This window comes from Tachysurus fulvidraco, chromosome 21 (genome assembly GCF_022655615.1).
Source record: "Tachysurus fulvidraco isolate hzauxx_2018 chromosome 21, HZAU_PFXX_2.0, whole genome shotgun sequence".
NCBI lineage: Eukaryota > Metazoa > Chordata > Actinopteri > Siluriformes > Bagridae > Tachysurus > Tachysurus fulvidraco.
In genome coordinates this window covers 10,394,990-10,410,754 of record NC_062538.1, presented here as the reverse complement: position 1 = coordinate 10,410,754, position 15,765 = coordinate 10,394,990, and the positions used below count along the sequence as shown (strand labels likewise).

General features: G+C 40.3%; 1 protein-coding gene across 14 annotated transcripts in view; it reads left to right on the top strand.

Moving 5' to 3' along the window:
* Positions 1 to 15,334, top strand: part of rimbp2a (RIMS binding protein 2a) — a 69,613-nt gene extending 54,279 nt beyond the window's left edge. For 9 of the 14 annotated variants that reach the window (XM_047805830.1, XM_047805837.1, XM_047805831.1 and 6 more), the window contains 13 exons: positions 890 to 999; positions 2,574 to 3,374; positions 5,139 to 5,290; positions 5,882 to 6,691; positions 6,836 to 6,964; positions 7,999 to 8,145; positions 8,500 to 8,608; positions 10,009 to 10,178; positions 10,281 to 10,449; positions 11,064 to 11,164; positions 11,946 to 12,017; positions 13,373 to 13,516; positions 14,891 to 15,334. In XM_047805830.1, the coding sequence (XP_047661786.1) occupies positions 890 to 999; positions 2,574 to 3,374; positions 5,139 to 5,290; positions 5,882 to 6,691; positions 6,836 to 6,964; positions 7,999 to 8,145; positions 8,500 to 8,608; positions 10,009 to 10,178; positions 10,281 to 10,449; positions 11,064 to 11,164; positions 11,946 to 12,017; positions 13,373 to 13,516; positions 14,891 to 15,073 (3,097 nt within the window). In that variant the 3' untranslated portion in view covers positions 15,074 to 15,334. Of the gene's footprint in view, positions 1 to 889; positions 1,000 to 2,573; positions 3,375 to 5,138; positions 5,291 to 5,881; positions 6,692 to 6,835; positions 6,965 to 7,998; positions 8,146 to 8,499; positions 8,609 to 8,926; positions 9,974 to 10,008; positions 10,179 to 10,280; positions 10,450 to 11,063; positions 11,165 to 11,945; positions 12,018 to 13,372; positions 13,517 to 14,890 lie in introns of those variants that run through there. The other 5 variants (XM_047805833.1, XM_047805835.1, XM_047805836.1 and 2 more) reach the window with 5 other exon arrangements.
* The last annotated feature ends 431 nt before the right edge of the window (positions 15,335 to 15,765 follow it).

Genomic DNA, 15,765 nt, shown 5'->3' with positions numbered 1-15,765 from the left:
TTGTTGACGAATTTTAAGGTTCATGTGGGAGAGCTCAGTTAGACACGTCTACATCCCTTCGAGGCCCAACCGGAAGTCTCCCATGCCAGTGATCTCTAAATGAAAATGGAAAGACATCTGTCCATGAACTGAATCAAAGGAGAAAATGAGTCATACACCAAGAGAGCAAACACAAGCACTGAAGTCTGTCTCCCAAAGTATGATTAAAGAGGAACAAAGATAATGTTTTTGAATTTCCAAGTCAATGTCCTGACTTTAATCCAAAAGAAAAATTGTGGAAGGACCTGAAGCAAGCAGTTCATGTGATGACACGTACTTAAATCCCAGTGTTAAAGCTCTTCTGTACTGAAGAATGGGATACATTTGTTTTAAGCAGTTGTGCAGAACTGATCAAAAGTTACTGGAAACTTTACTTACAGTTATTGCTTACAACAGATACTGAAAGCAAAGGGTCACATACTTTTGCAAGTCATAGATATGTAATGCTGGATAATTTTTCTCAATCATTAAATGAAGAAGTATAATATTGTTGGCTCAATTGTTTCCTTTGTTAACTTTTAGAATCTGATGATGGTTTGTGTCATATTTATGCAGATATTTCTAAAGGGTTCACAAACTTTCAAGCCACACTCTGTTCAAATGATAGGAATTGGATGAATACTTAAACAATGTTAGGGAATTTTCTAAATTATGAAGTTTAATTCTAAATTTAGAAGGGAACTAAAAATATCAGTTTCTGTCCTTTGGGAAAATTTTAATATTATTAATAATATTATTATATAATAATATTAATATATACTACTGCTTTTTGCACAAGGTGTTTTTGTTTATGTTGTTTGTTTCTTTAAAACATTTTCAATTCTTCATCTTCCACTTACATTTTATACAGTTACAATCCTTACGATGGACCAAATGAGCATCCTGAGGCTGAGCTGCCTCTTGTTGCTGGGAAATATCTCTATGTGTATGGGGACATGGACGATGATGGATTTTATGAAGGTGAACCACATTCTCTAAACTTTCAGGTTGTTTTGAACAAATCAGTGCATTGGTACCTTGGCATATTTTAGGTATGCTGTAGCTATAAATATCTAAGACTCCCAAGGATGCGTATAATTAAATAAGTAATTTGGGTTGAGTTTAATGTCATTCTTCAGCAGGCATTTAATAAATGCTTCTTGAAGGCCTGGCAGATTAAACTGCAAATTGGCAGGGCCGCTAATTTGTCAAGCACCCTGCAGCTACATGGCCGGGTGAAAAAAAAACACTCCCAAAGCGTCTTTTCACCGAGTCATTTACTTCGATTTTTATCATGGCTTCCTTTTTGCACTAATTAAATGTTCTATCTTTAGATTATGGTTTACAACGCTGAATTCAATCTGAACTGTGGACCACGGGTTATTGTACACCTTTTACTTTACAAGTGCATATTGTAAAACTACTGACTAAACTCCATGTGTTGCTGAAAATAATGTCACTCTATCCATCAGTGGAAAGAAATCTCTTACTTTTTTGTATTTCATTGTTTTTGTTAGTACTGTAACTCACTGAAACTCACTCTAATGTCACCTTATTGTCATTTTGTGAGTTTATAGCTGTTTTTGATTGACAGTTTTATTTATCAGAGGGCTTCCCATGTGGTGCATTTTTTTTTAAAGATGCATCTAGTGCTAAAATCCTTTATGACTTGATCTGAGGCCATTTGTAATGTGTAATCAAAAAAATTGTGCATGCAGTGTGTGTGTTGTAGGTGATTTTCAGTGAATAATTGTTTAAATGACATCACATAGCAAAGTCAGTGGTGGAAACAATATACATTTCTGAATCAGTTTGGTCCTGATGTGTAATTATTTGGGCTGTACTGGTATCAGATCTCAAAGAGACTCACTGGAAATATAAAATTGTCACAGATACCACATCTATGTAGTAAACATGGTCTATATAGTATTATATCTGCTTAAATTAAATTTGTTTGCAAAAAGGTGTGAACTTGCAGAGAATATAACATATGTATACTAACCTTCATTTAGAACTGTTCACCATTTTAAGAAATATTATAGATATTTTGACTTACCCTTTAAGTGGTATCATTTTATGTCCACATGGCAGAAACTGGTTACCCCAATTTAATACTTAATCAACATTCACAGACTTTTGACTTTCAGCCTGCAATAAATTACACAGCTAAGTTAACCTGCTTGTTGGTCAATCAGCTAGGGCTTTTTGAATGCTTTCATGTGTTTTTACAAATTCAAAACTTGAGTACATCACGGCCTTAGAGTACACAATAGGACTGGAACATGAATTTTTCACCAAAATCAACTACTTAGGAGTTATTTAATGTTATCTTTAAGATATATTGTGTATATATACCTTGTTGGATGGTGGACCCCCCTTATTGATGCAGGGGTCTTAGTACATTGAGTATATAAACTTACAGTTTTGCTCTCAATATGCCAGGAGTAGAGCATTTATATTACATAATCTGTGGTTGTCTTGCATGATTCATACTGTATATTGCTGTTGTGAAGTGTAAAGCCTGAGTCAGCCCTCATCTTTCATGATTCTTATAGGAGAGCTGCTGGATGGCCAGCGAGGCCTGGTTCCTTCTAACTTTGTGGAGTTTGTCCAGGACAAGGAAAAGCCATCGTTAGATGGAGCAGAGGATCTGGGTCAGCTGGAGCATGGCTCTTTAAGCCTGACAGCAATAGACGGAGGCATATCCCTGGACAGTTTAAGCATCAACTCTCTCGGGCCCTGCAGCAATGGGACTGGCACTCTGGATGCTGATGAGATCGCTGATGACATTGTGCCTTACCCGAGAAAAATCAATTTAATTAAACAGCTGGCAAGGAGTGTAATCGTTGCTTGGGAGCAACCTCTAGTGCCCCTTGGTTGGGGCAACATTAATGGCTACAATGTTTTAGTGGATGGGGAGGTGCGTGGCACTGTGCCATTCAGTGGCAGGACCAAACTTCTGGTGGAGAAGATGGATCTGGCTGCCTGCACATACCGTGTGTCAGTGCAGAGCGTGACGGACCGAGGCTTGTCAGATGAGCTCCGCTGCACCATGCTTGTGGGACGGAACGTCACGGTGGCCCCGACAGGCCTGCGCTTGGATGACATCATGCGTGACTCAGCAGAGCTCTCCTGGCTCCCCAGCAACAGCAACTACTCACATACTGTGTTTTTGGATGGAGTTGAGTATGCCATAGTAAAGCCATGCTGTTATAGACTGCGGTTTAGCAACCTGAAAGCCACCACCGTGTACAAGGTGAGGGTGGCAGCCAAACCACACCAGGTGCCCTGGCACATGCCACTGGAACAACGAGAGAAAAAGGAGGCCGGGGTCGAGTTCTGCACACAGGCTGCAGGTCAGATGCAAACATTGACATTTACCTAATAGTATTGTTTGGTACTGAAAGTCTGGTGTGAAAAATATAGTGTACAACAGAAATGAGCAACTATTGGAATATATCACTTCATGTGACTTGTAGCTTAGGGTGCTTTCACACCTGCCTTGTTTAGTTCGGTTGAATCGACCAGAGTTCGATTGCCCGTTTGGTTCGGTTCGTTTGGGCAGGTGAGAATGCAGCAATCGAACTCTGGTGCGCACCAAAAGCGGACCAAACAAGCATACCGAGACCTCCTTGAAGAGGTGGTCTCGGTACGCTTTCAAACGAACTCTGGTACGGTTCGTTTGTGGTGAGAACACGGTCCGAGATCGAATAGACCTAACTGCAAAAAGTATTGCGCATTTTGGACTAAACCAGCTGCCGTAGTGGGTCGTTGGCAATATTTTCGGAAGTTAAGCATGTCACAGTTTCGCAAAAGTAATGTTGCTGCCTCCTGAAGTGTCTTGCGATGCGTCTTCACCGTTTGCAGTGCATTAAAATGATATTTTCAAGCCGCATCCGCGCTTCATTCTGAAAATGAAGACTTAGCATAGAATGCTGAATACAAGCGATGTAGTAGATTACAACCACGAACATAATTGCAGCACGCAGTCGTCTCTCCATGGTTTACTGTATGCTGTATTTTCCTGTATTTTCCTCTTTTGTTTACTTCCGGAGTTTCGTTGAAATTTCCCGCACGTTTATTCTGACCAATTTGGTGAGCAGTTTAGGAAATACGCTCAAAGACATGTGGCCAATGAGTGATGTGGATGTTATCACATGACTGCATTTTGGTTCGTTTCAACTGGTGCGAAACAGAACGATCAGTGTGTTGTGAAAAGGAACCAAAACTGCTAAAAAGCTACAGTGTATCATTTTTTGCTTTTGGTCTGGACCAAATGAACCGAACTATAGGTGTGAAAGCACTCTTAGAAGACCAAGCTTGTTCAATGAATCTTGATGATTAGTTATTCAGTTCCATCAGTTATTGAAGTTTTTAATTTGTTTTAAAATATTGAAATTGTTGGGACATCTTTGTGTAGATGTGTAGAGTCTGTCCTGTCCAACTTTACATTTTCCACATTGTAGAAAAAACAAATGTTGATGAATTGGGGACATCACACAATACAGACCAAACAAAGGTTGAAAATGCAGAAGGCGGCCCTCATGCCGTCAACTGTCTGACTTAAAGAGTTGTGAAACTGTAAAATGTGCACTCTGAGAACTTGGGCTGGAGTTCTGGGTTAGATAGAAAAACCCCTTTCTTGACTTTTGAGTAGTGGTTGTTGAATAGTATCAAAACATACTACAGGCAATTTAAAAGGTTCTAATTAAATGGATGTCAATAACCAAAGCTGAAAGATTTGTATTAATCTCAAATCCATCTATTCTAAATAACAATCACATAGCATTGTAGATTGTGAGGTTCCCATATTTATGTGACAAGACAGCACTCCCAAAAGCACTTAATATACTTACAGGCTGTTAAATTTCATTTGCATTTAACAGAAATCTGTTCAGCATAGAATCAAACAATAGATCACAAAAAAGGAGGAAGCATCACTACAAGACATTGTGTGCGGACTAACTAATGAAAAAAAAACTGTATATAGATGTATTTTGTTTACAAGCAATTATTAAATGCCAACAATTAACTTGTGGGTGGGAAGAGCCCTGAACCAAGAGGACAATCTGTTCCAAACTGCACTAATCCAGCTGGATTTAATTATCTGTCCCCTGCAGGCCCTCCTCTGCCACCCAGGGACGTGCATGTTCAGTGTGGACAGGCTCCAGGGATTCTACAGGTCCACTGGAAGCCTCCATTGTTGACGCCTATGGGGACTTCTAATGGTGCCAACGTCATTGGCTATGCAGTGTGCACCAAGGGCCAGAGGGTGAGTGCATGATTTACTGGACATTCATCATGAGCTGTGCTTATGTAATTCAACCAGACTGCAAACCATCAGTGAGAAGTTCAGAAAATGATTCAATCACGATTTAGGCCGGTGGCTCCTGGAGATCTATTTTCTTGGAGCTTAGAGCTTTAACTCTCAAAACTTTAACTCTTTGGCTTCTCAAAACTCTGACTGGTTTGAATAGAGTTAGCCTGACTCTCAGCTCAGCGCTGGGAAATGCTGTTTTAGGTCATTCTTGTGCCATCTGTTGGAGAAAATAAGGAATTACTTATCATGGAATTTTAATCTTTGTTCTGGGTATTCACAACAATGCACACTGCAGAATGGTTTGTATTTTAAGCACACTTGCTCTAGCTCACCAGCTAAAGACAAATAAACTTTATGAGATGGATAACTTAAATTGGAAGTAGCATGGGAAAATTATATTTGTGAACCTCTGGATTATTACCATTATACTAGTAAAGATGAGGACTGACTGAAATCAAACAATTTGTCATTGTTAAAATTTGAGAGTATACTTCAAAAAATGGGACTCCAGGTGCAATAACTTGTTCTTATTATTGGTTTCAGGTTGCTGAAGTATTGTACCCACTGGCTGACTTTGCAACAGTGGATCTGAATTGTATTCAGTGTTTGGAAGCCCGTGAGGTTGTGGTCAGGACTTTATCAGCACAAGGCGAAAGTCAGGATTCGCATGTCGCCGCCATTCCTAGTAACCTGCTCGTGCCTCCACCCCAAACCCACCTGCCACCTCACCACATGCAGTCTTCTCTACCACACCAAGTGCCCCAGCCCCTGACTCCTCGCCCTGCCCTCCCGCCTCCAATGCAGCCGTTGCCCCCTCATGCTGGCCATGATACAATTTCCCATCTTCAAACACTTCCCATTTGTCCAAATCAGCCAGTTTCTCATCTTCAGCCCCATCCTGTACCCCATTCTACTCAGCCATCTCCTCCTCATCTCCAGGCTCTACCTGCTCACCCCTTTTCCCAACCCCAGCCAAACATCCCAATACCTCAGCCCACAATCCCTATACCTCAACCCACCATCCCAATGCCTCAACCACACATTCCCCAGCTGTCCCTTCCACAGCCACAGAGACCACCAAGTGCCAGAGAACTGGAAACCAAAGAGCAGGTACCAGGCATGCTTCATCCTGCTGGGGGTCCTGCACAGCCATGGGAGTCTGTGTGTTCTCCATCTGGCCTTCCCCCAGCTCTGCCACATGGACACACTCTCGAGGCACCGCCATGCCCTAACCGCCGCTCACCTTCTCCTCAGAGAATCCTCCCCCAGCCCAGAGGCACGCTCATACCGGATACAATGGCCAAAGCCATCGCCCGTGAAGCTGCCCAAAGAGTGGCAGTAGAAAGTGGACGGGTGAGTCCTGACTGATACAATAAAATTCTTTACTTAGGAATATTTGTACTGGGGCCTCATTAGGATTCATGACACACTACAGAATCTGTTGGAATGCATCAGACATGGTTACTGAGGTTTCTGAAAGTATTTTGCTGTATATAGATGGAGAGGCGAAGTCAGGGCTTTCACTCTCAGAACTCAGATGAGGAAGAGGATGAGGAAAGCTATCAGTCTCGCAGAAGAGGAGCATCTGTGGATGACTTCCTCAGGGGCTCAGAACTGGGCAGGCAGGTACGGGAGCCCAAATATCATGTGATGTTGCTCTAAGGCAAAAAGCAGTAATTGCCAATTTTGTCTAATTATATATTTAGTGTGTTCATATTGTTTTGCTTAAAAGATTTATAAAAAACGATTAGCCATTGATTATACCTTGTTGACCCTTTGCTAGGTTCTGCCTCCATTTTTAACCTTTTAAAGTTTTAAGGCGACTATGGAGGTTTCAATGACAAGGGTTCACTTTTAGAATAGGAATAGAGGGTTTCTCTATGATTTGAAATGGTTCTACCTGAAACATTTTCCACATTTCAGAGACAAACCCTGTAGCCATTTTACTGCCAGACAGAAGGGCTTTTTTCAGTGCAGAAGATTGAAACAATACATTCCAAAAACAGTAAGAAGAGGAAAGGTTTAGGAAAATTTAGGAAGGTTTATTTGTATATATTAAGTGCAAATTGATCTTGTTCTACAGTATATTTCCGTTTTTAGCTAGCAAATAGTAATTAGGCTGTTGCCATTTTCCATTTCACAGTAATTAGCAAATTGTTTAGACTAAACATGCTGTTTATATAAATGCATCAACTCTAGCATAGAAAGGCTCAAAATTGCTTGCTTGCTATCATTATTTTTTAGAGCTTGGTGGTGTTGTCCTTCAAATGTATAAACCATTTCATCCATTGCCCCCTCTTTAAAATGTTGAGATATGTGATTCACAAGTATACCATGCAAATATACTACAATATATTGTGCTTAGCTCCAGTTGCTGAAATTAAATTGGTCAATAATTGACGTTTTAAGTTTGGGGTGAGGTGGGGGGAGGGTGTCAATGGCGAAGGGTCAATTTTCTAGCAACAACATGCTTCATTGGACATTAAATAAGTGTTTATGTAATGTTCCCAATCTTTCAATCTATGAACAGCTGCTGAGCTCCGCACTAGTAGAGCAGCTGTCGTTTAAATGGAGACTTCGTCAAAACTGAATATCCAAATCTTTAGGTAGAGTTCAGCTGTATTTGTGCTGTCCTCTGAATGGATGTTTTATTGCCACAGTCCCAGTACAGTCATAGTGAAGAGTACCAGACAGAAAGCAGCCGAGGTTCAGACCTATCTGACATTATGGAGGAGGATGAGGAGGAGCTGTACTCTGAAATGCAACTGGAGGATGGACGAAGGCGCAGCTCACACAGTGCACTTAAGGTGGGGCCTGATACGATGGAGACAATAGGAGTGGACCAGCTGCATTTTCAATTTAAAAACAAATTTGACACAAAGAAATTTGTTTCCATCATGGTCAAGTGAAAGTGATGGTGGTGTAAAAGTGATTAGGGTGGAAAGACTACTAAATATCCAATAAAAAGTGCATAGCTCCCGGTTACAGGTAAATCATTCTTGCAACTGCTAAAGCACAAATAATTGTTTGTTTGTAGTGGGCATTGTCCATTAATTGTATTGTGTATTTGATTAATGCATGAACTAAAAATCAAGCCAAAGATGAAGCCAGCATTTTGAAGTTTGAATGTTGAGTCTTTTATATCTGTCTTTTGCTACAAGGGTGGAGGCAACATTTCATCGTCAGGAAGGCTGGATCGGGACTCAAATCGGAGGCCAGCTCATAGAGGTCCTCAACCCCAGCAGAGACCCCTCATGGTCCCCTCTATTGGTCAGTGAACCCCCAAGTTTGTCACGTAACTCATTTCAATCCTGCTCAACATTTTATCATAGATGTTCAGCTAATTCCAACCCTTGCTCACATTCCAAGGTCAAATCTCTTAGATTACATCATTGCTATCTGACAGGGCATTTGAAAGACAAAAAAGTCTCAAGTAATTAAAGTTTTCTAATTTTTTTAGGGATATTGACATCACTTGTGAAGTCCTCTTTGCCTTATTTGCTTATCTGGCTGGACTTACTAGGCAAGACCATGCAAAATGGTGTGGTCTGTTCATGGTAACAGCTCTTTGGTTGGTGTTTCCCTCAGAGATAACCACTGAGAGTAACAGTGAGGGGAACCGTTCTCCAGTCATGGAGGATGTTTACTATGGCCGTGTAGCGCGGCACAGGACATGGTGTTCACAGAGGCATGGTGGCCACAGGCCTCCTTATGGTATGTGTTGCAGCTCCGTGTTCTAACCGAGCACAGAGAGACAGAAGAGCAAGAAAGTGCCATGAGCAAGTTTCTGAAACGCATGAGGTTGAAACGCTGGACTGCCAAGGTGGAGGCTTGCATTAAGACTTGCATTAAGGGATGCATACTAGGTATAAGATGGTTGGCCTAACTACAAGTACAGCATTTGCTTTTCCCTCAGAGAATGCACCACCGTGCCATGAGCTGCCTGCTAAACCCTTCCTTTTCCTTCTCAACTTCAGGCTTTTACTTTGGCTGTGCATGATATTAGGGAGAAAGTTAAGGGTAGTGCCTTACACCAAATTGTAACACAAGGAAATACAATCATGGTATGTTTTATACAGTAGGTGATAAAAAAAACTTACATTCCATATGGCATAACATCAGCTTTCTGTAATGCACATAGGGCACATTTGCCAGTTTCTGTTTGGCACAGCCCTGTAAGTTGTACAAGATGTATGGTGTACATCTCAATGTGTAATGTTATCCAGGACTAAGACAGGTCTTCTTCAGGTCCTGTATACTGCATGGTTAAAGTGCTTTTCTTTCTCTCTATTTTTGCATTTCTTAAACTCCAAGTGAAATACATTTGGCTTGCAGCTTGTGTGATATGTTGCCATCTGTGTGTATTCTTCCATTTCATTGCATTGCCATGTTTGTCTATTACCCCACTCAAAGATTTAGTAATACTGAATGAATTGCAAATGAAGATGATGTTGACACTAAATCCATGGTCAGTGGTCATTGAACAAATATAAATGACCTATATTGACCTCATATTCAAAAGTTATTAAACTGGCTGAATGTATGTATGCATGTTTGATTTGATTTGCTGAAGGTAGATTAATATGCACGTAGACTTAAAACAGGAATTATGGAATTAAGAAAATATGACCTCGCCAACATTTTTCAGTCTTCTATGCATCATTTCTCAGGAGGTTACAGGGACCGAGGACGGCGGTCTCCTCCGTACTATGATGAGTCCGAGCCTGAAGACCCCTTCCGTATCTTTGTAGCATTGTTCGAATATGACCCTCTCTCCATGTCCCCAAACCCAGATGCCGCTGATGAAGAGCTTCCTTTTAAAGAAGGACAGATCATCAAGGTGAGTCTTCAAGGCAGAGAACTACAGCTGATGATGATATTTGATCATCCAGCCATTGTAATCAAGATATGTATTGCCGTTCTTCTCCAACCTCTCTAACAGGTGTATGGGGACAAAGACACTGATGGGTTTTATCGGGGAGAGATCCGTGGCCGGTCTGGCCTCATTCCCTGTAATATGGTGTCAGAGATACAAGCCGAGGATGACGAGACTATGGATCAGCTCATGAAGCAGGGCTTTTTACCCCTCAATACCCCGGTGGATAGAATAGGTACTGCATCTTCAGGCATCAGTAGTTTTACTCTTTTTCTTGCATAAATTTCTGTTCACTCATTTATTTTCTGTAAATTCATGAGTAGTACCCACACCAACATGGGAAACTCATGCAACAGTCACAGACAGTAATCTCTGTGTAACAGTCACAGACAGTAATCTCAAATTATTGCCCACTTCTGGGGCATGCCACTAAAAAATCAAGCACCTTTAACTGCCCAGAGCGAATTGCATGTGGACTAAAAGTCTAGACTGTGAAACAGAAGGCTTTTCTTCTCTTTGTTAAAATTGATTACAGTAAAAACAGTTGTATTCATGCCTCTCTTATTTTATATATTTTTACTCTTTGCAAGATGTTTAGGGCCTCACAGCTCCAGAGTCAAGAGTTAATTCCTGAACTCTGCTTACTTCCTGTATTTTGCATGTTCTTTCATGTTTATATGGTTTCATTTGGTTCCTCTAGACCAACTAGAATAGGTATACTGTACACCTACGCTGTGCCCAGTAGTTCCCAGTCAAACTCAACATGGTTCTGAATTAATATATACATTGGCCTGTTAATATACATGATTTTCATGAATAAGAGATACTCTCATTTCTTTTTTACTGCAGAGGACGGTCGAAAACGTGGCCGGCATCCTGTGGCTACTAGAAGAATGGTTGCGCTTTATGACTATGACCCCAGGGAGAGTTCACCAAATGCGGATGTTGAGGTGTAGACTCAAACACACACAAAAGCACATGCATACTCATATACACACACTCAAACCCACACATGCTCATATAGCTCATATACACGCACTCAAACCCACACATGCTCATATAGCTCATATACACACACTCAAACCCACACATGCTCATATAGCTCATATACACGCACTCAAACACACACATGCTCATATAGCTCATATACACACACTCAAACCCACACATGCTCATATAGCTCATATACACGCACTCAAACACACACATGCTCATATAGCTCATATACACACACTCAAACCCACACATGCTCATATAGCTCATATACACGCACTCAAACACACACATGCTCATATAGCTCATATACACGCACTCAAACCCACACATGCTCATATAGCTCATATACACACACTCAAACACACACATGCTCATATAGCTCATATACACACACTCAAACACACACATGCTCGTATAGCTCATATACACACACTCAAACCCACACATGCTCATATAGCTCATATACACACACTCAAACACACACATGCTCGTATAGCTCATATACACACACTCAAACCCACACATGCTCATATAGCTCATATACACACACTCAAACACACACATGCTCGTATAGCTCATATACACACACTCAAACCCACACATGCTCATATAGCTCATATACACACACTCAAACACACACATGCTCGTATAGCTCATATACACACACTCAAACACACAAATCAAATGCATTCTCAATCTTTCACTGGCTAACACTGTTGATGCTCTCTGATACAGGCAGAACTAACGTTTTGTGCTGGTGACATCATCGCAGTATTTGGGGAGATAGATGAAGACGGTTTCTACTATGTAAGTAATTGACTCTCAGAAAGAAAGAAACCTTCTAAGGGATTTTAAGAGTGATTGGGGTGGTAAAATGTTGTAAATTTGACATACTGGACTCTGGAGTAAAGAAATTTCAGAACCAATATACAAAAAGCAGCCATCAAACAAAGAGGAGAGAACCAGAGGATAAAGGGTGATCAGATGATACAGTAAGAGTAGTCCAGTGAACAAGCAGGGGATCTGGACACAATAAAGAACTAGAGAACTTGCAAGCCTTTGTGATTAATTACTAAAAACATCAGTATAATATAAGGTAATGAGGTTGTGAAAAGGAAATTCATGTTTGTGGTAGAATGTGACATCTACTGGTGTAGAGGTTATAGAATCTTTAAGGGTTATTTCAGGGGGAAAATCAAACATTTCTTTAACACTTAATTAAAAGTGGTCAATAAATTCATATAGATTCAAAGCAGCATGTTTATGCTTATATTTATGAACCAATCCAAAGGGTTATCAGATGAAATGTGAAAAGTATTTGCATGGCAATTGGCGAAGAGGTGAAGAGGGAGAAGATAAGTATTGCGTACAATATTTAATAATGGTAGTGAGTTAATAAAATGCCACAGATAAGATTGTGTAGATGATTGTTTTTGTGACTAAACATATTAGAGATAACATCTCCGACACAGCACAGAAATGTCGTAGTGGCAGAAATGATATAATTTGGCATTATGACATTCCTGCGCTGTGTCGAAGATTTACATTTATATTACATTTGTTATTACATTGTTAGCGCATCTCTAATATGATCGTTCATGAACACAATTCTTAGATATAAGATATAGCCTGATACACATAAAGTGAAGGCTTATAATAGACCATGTTTTAAAAGCATTCCTTTTTTCAAAAGAATGTGTTATACCAAGCATTAGGGTCAGAGTTGCTCTGAGTCCTGAATCACTCTTAAGCTAAGATTCTAAATTAGGAGCTCTCTGAGATCATTTTTAGAATCTTTATGAATACAGGCCCTGGTTTGAATGAAAGGATTAAATCTTTCCTTATAACCATGTCTAGTATTGAGAGAAAAGATGGCATGAAACCAATAGATAAATTTACTCAAATTTAAAACTCTTAAAATCGTTTAGAAATCATGAACCCAGCTACATCTGGCTTGCATTAGTTTTGCCCCACTTCGTTTTAATTAAACAATCGGTGAAACCTTGTAAAATGATGTGTTGTTCAACACTAATAGCTTGTCTATTGAATTATTGATGGATATTGGAGTTTAGTGCTCACAGCTAATATCACCACTATAATAAGTTAAATGGTGCATGCAGTCTTGCCTTGTGTTGTTCTCACAGCTCTGTTTGCTTTCACAGGGTGAGATTAATGGACATCGTGGCCTGGTTCCCTCCAACTTTCTAGAAGAAGTGCCTGATGATGTGGAGGTCTATCTCACAGAGACTCCGTCCCACCATGAGCAGGAAGAGCCAGTGCCAGCACCACGCCCGGAGCCTAAACGGGTACACCATCGCCGCTCTCAGCGCTAGGCCCTGTGTCCATCCATCCTCCGTTTGAGTTTTGTCTACTCGCCGTCTCTGTGTTTTTTCTTTTAACTTCTCGTGCTTGTTTGTTTTGTGTGGTGGTGAACGTGCAGTCGTGGCTTCCGGTCTTGCTTTTTTTGGAATGGAAGAAGCAAAGCCCACCGTGAACTGAGACAGACAGCACAGCTAGAGCATACACTGGGGGATATTGGCAACGATATGATGAAAGACTGAATCTCATTCCTGCAGTGGGAAAAAAGAGAATAAGACTCTAAATCTGGGTTTGTGCTTTGAAACCTGTTAAAAATGATCAGGACATTAGATGAGCATGCCTTTTTAAAAATGAACTTTATTACCTTTTTTATATATGAGCAGTACACATTGGCCCGTGTGTTGTGTTGTGTTGTGTTGTGTTCCATTAAAGAGGCTTTGTTTCTTTTTTGTGTATCACACCTTCATCCAAACTCTGCTCTGAGAACATGCACATATAAAAAAAACACATTACACATTACATTACTGTAATGTCATAATCAACAGAAATAAACACAACGCTGAAGCAAAATCTCTTGATGCCGTATCGGTGGATGTCTGTTCATTTCTGTGTTGTGCCTTTTTTTTTCCATAAGAAACCTTTTATCTTTTTAATTGACATAAATGTTACTGAAATAATGTCGCTGTATTCTACTTCCTTTTCTCACCTGCTTGGCTAACAAAGCAGCAGAGTAATCTCATTTGAGATCTAAACAGGTTTCTTGTTTCTGGTATGTGTTAGATGAACCAAAATGATCATTTGAGCCACAGTACAATGGAGCACATTTACTCCAAATGCAGTTGAAATGAATATTCCTAAATTCCTATGTCCTACTTCATGTTTTATTCCCCTTAAACCACAGCAGGTATAAACAGTCATTACTCCTCTTTTTTTGTCACTCTTCAAAGAAGCACAAGGGTTTAAAGGGTTATGATGTGCTGATATTGGAGAATCTGACAAGAAGGTTTAATAAATATCTCTACAGGAAATCAAAGCTACCAAAGATTATGCAGATTTAAAAAAGACTCTGTGAATGAGCTGTTACTATAGAAACAATACAGAATTAGAACAAGTGAAATAATATAAATAATATGAATATTGCAGCTCAACTACACTAACAGCTGCTTTTATAGAAAAAATGAACTCCTTCCGATGAGATTGAAGAATTTATCAGTGCTAATTCTGAGGCATTAAGACATATTTATTATGGTACATCTCGCAGAAATGCACCAGTTACTTTTTCAAGTGGGCTCTTGACTGGTGAAGATAGATGACGTTTAATTCCCTTCCCTGTCCCCCACTCCTGATGGCTCTCTCATTAGGTTCCAGTGGAAAACACAGTTCCAGCACCCATCCTGGGAAGACCGGCATCCCCGATTGTGCGTCCTGTGCTCCCCCTGGGCTCTGCCCATCCCCTTAGTCCTGCCAGGGGACCACGAGACCTGAAAAAGAAGAAAGGACTGCTATCCAAGGGGAAGAAACTGCTCCAGAAGTTCTCAAAGTAAAAACCGATGTCATACGCAATCAAAAAAGGGCAACATGTTCATGTTTTCAAGTCTACAGCCATGTTTCATATTTATGTGCCAAAACATGTAATACAGGCCAGAAATAAGGAAACAACTTTCCATGTGGCCATCCAAACAAAAAGTCTGAATAAAAGTACGACCCATTCAAAGATTATTTATTTGATGTTACATTCAAATGTGGAATACATTTCATGTAGGAATGTATAGTATCTCACAGAAGTAAGTACAACCCTGAGATTTTTGTAAATATTTTATTATATCATTTAATGTGACACTGAAGAAATCACACTTTGCTACGATGTAAAGTAGTAAGTGTACAGCTTGTATAATCGTGTAAATTTACTGTCCCCTCAAAATAACAGCCATTAATGTCCAAATCACTGGCCACAAACATGAGTACATCCCTAAGTGAAAATGTCAAAATTGGCAATATTTTGTCAATATTTTGTGTGGCCACCATTATTTTCCAGCACTGCCTTAACCCTCTTGGGCATGGAGCTCACCAGAGTGTCACAGATTGCCACTGGAGTCCTCCTCCACTCCTCCATAATGACATCACGGAGATGGTGGATGTTAGAGACCTTGTGCTCCTCCACCTTCCATTTGAGGATGCCCCACAGATGCTCAATAGGGTTTAGGTCTGGAGAAATGCTTGGCCAGTCCATCACCTT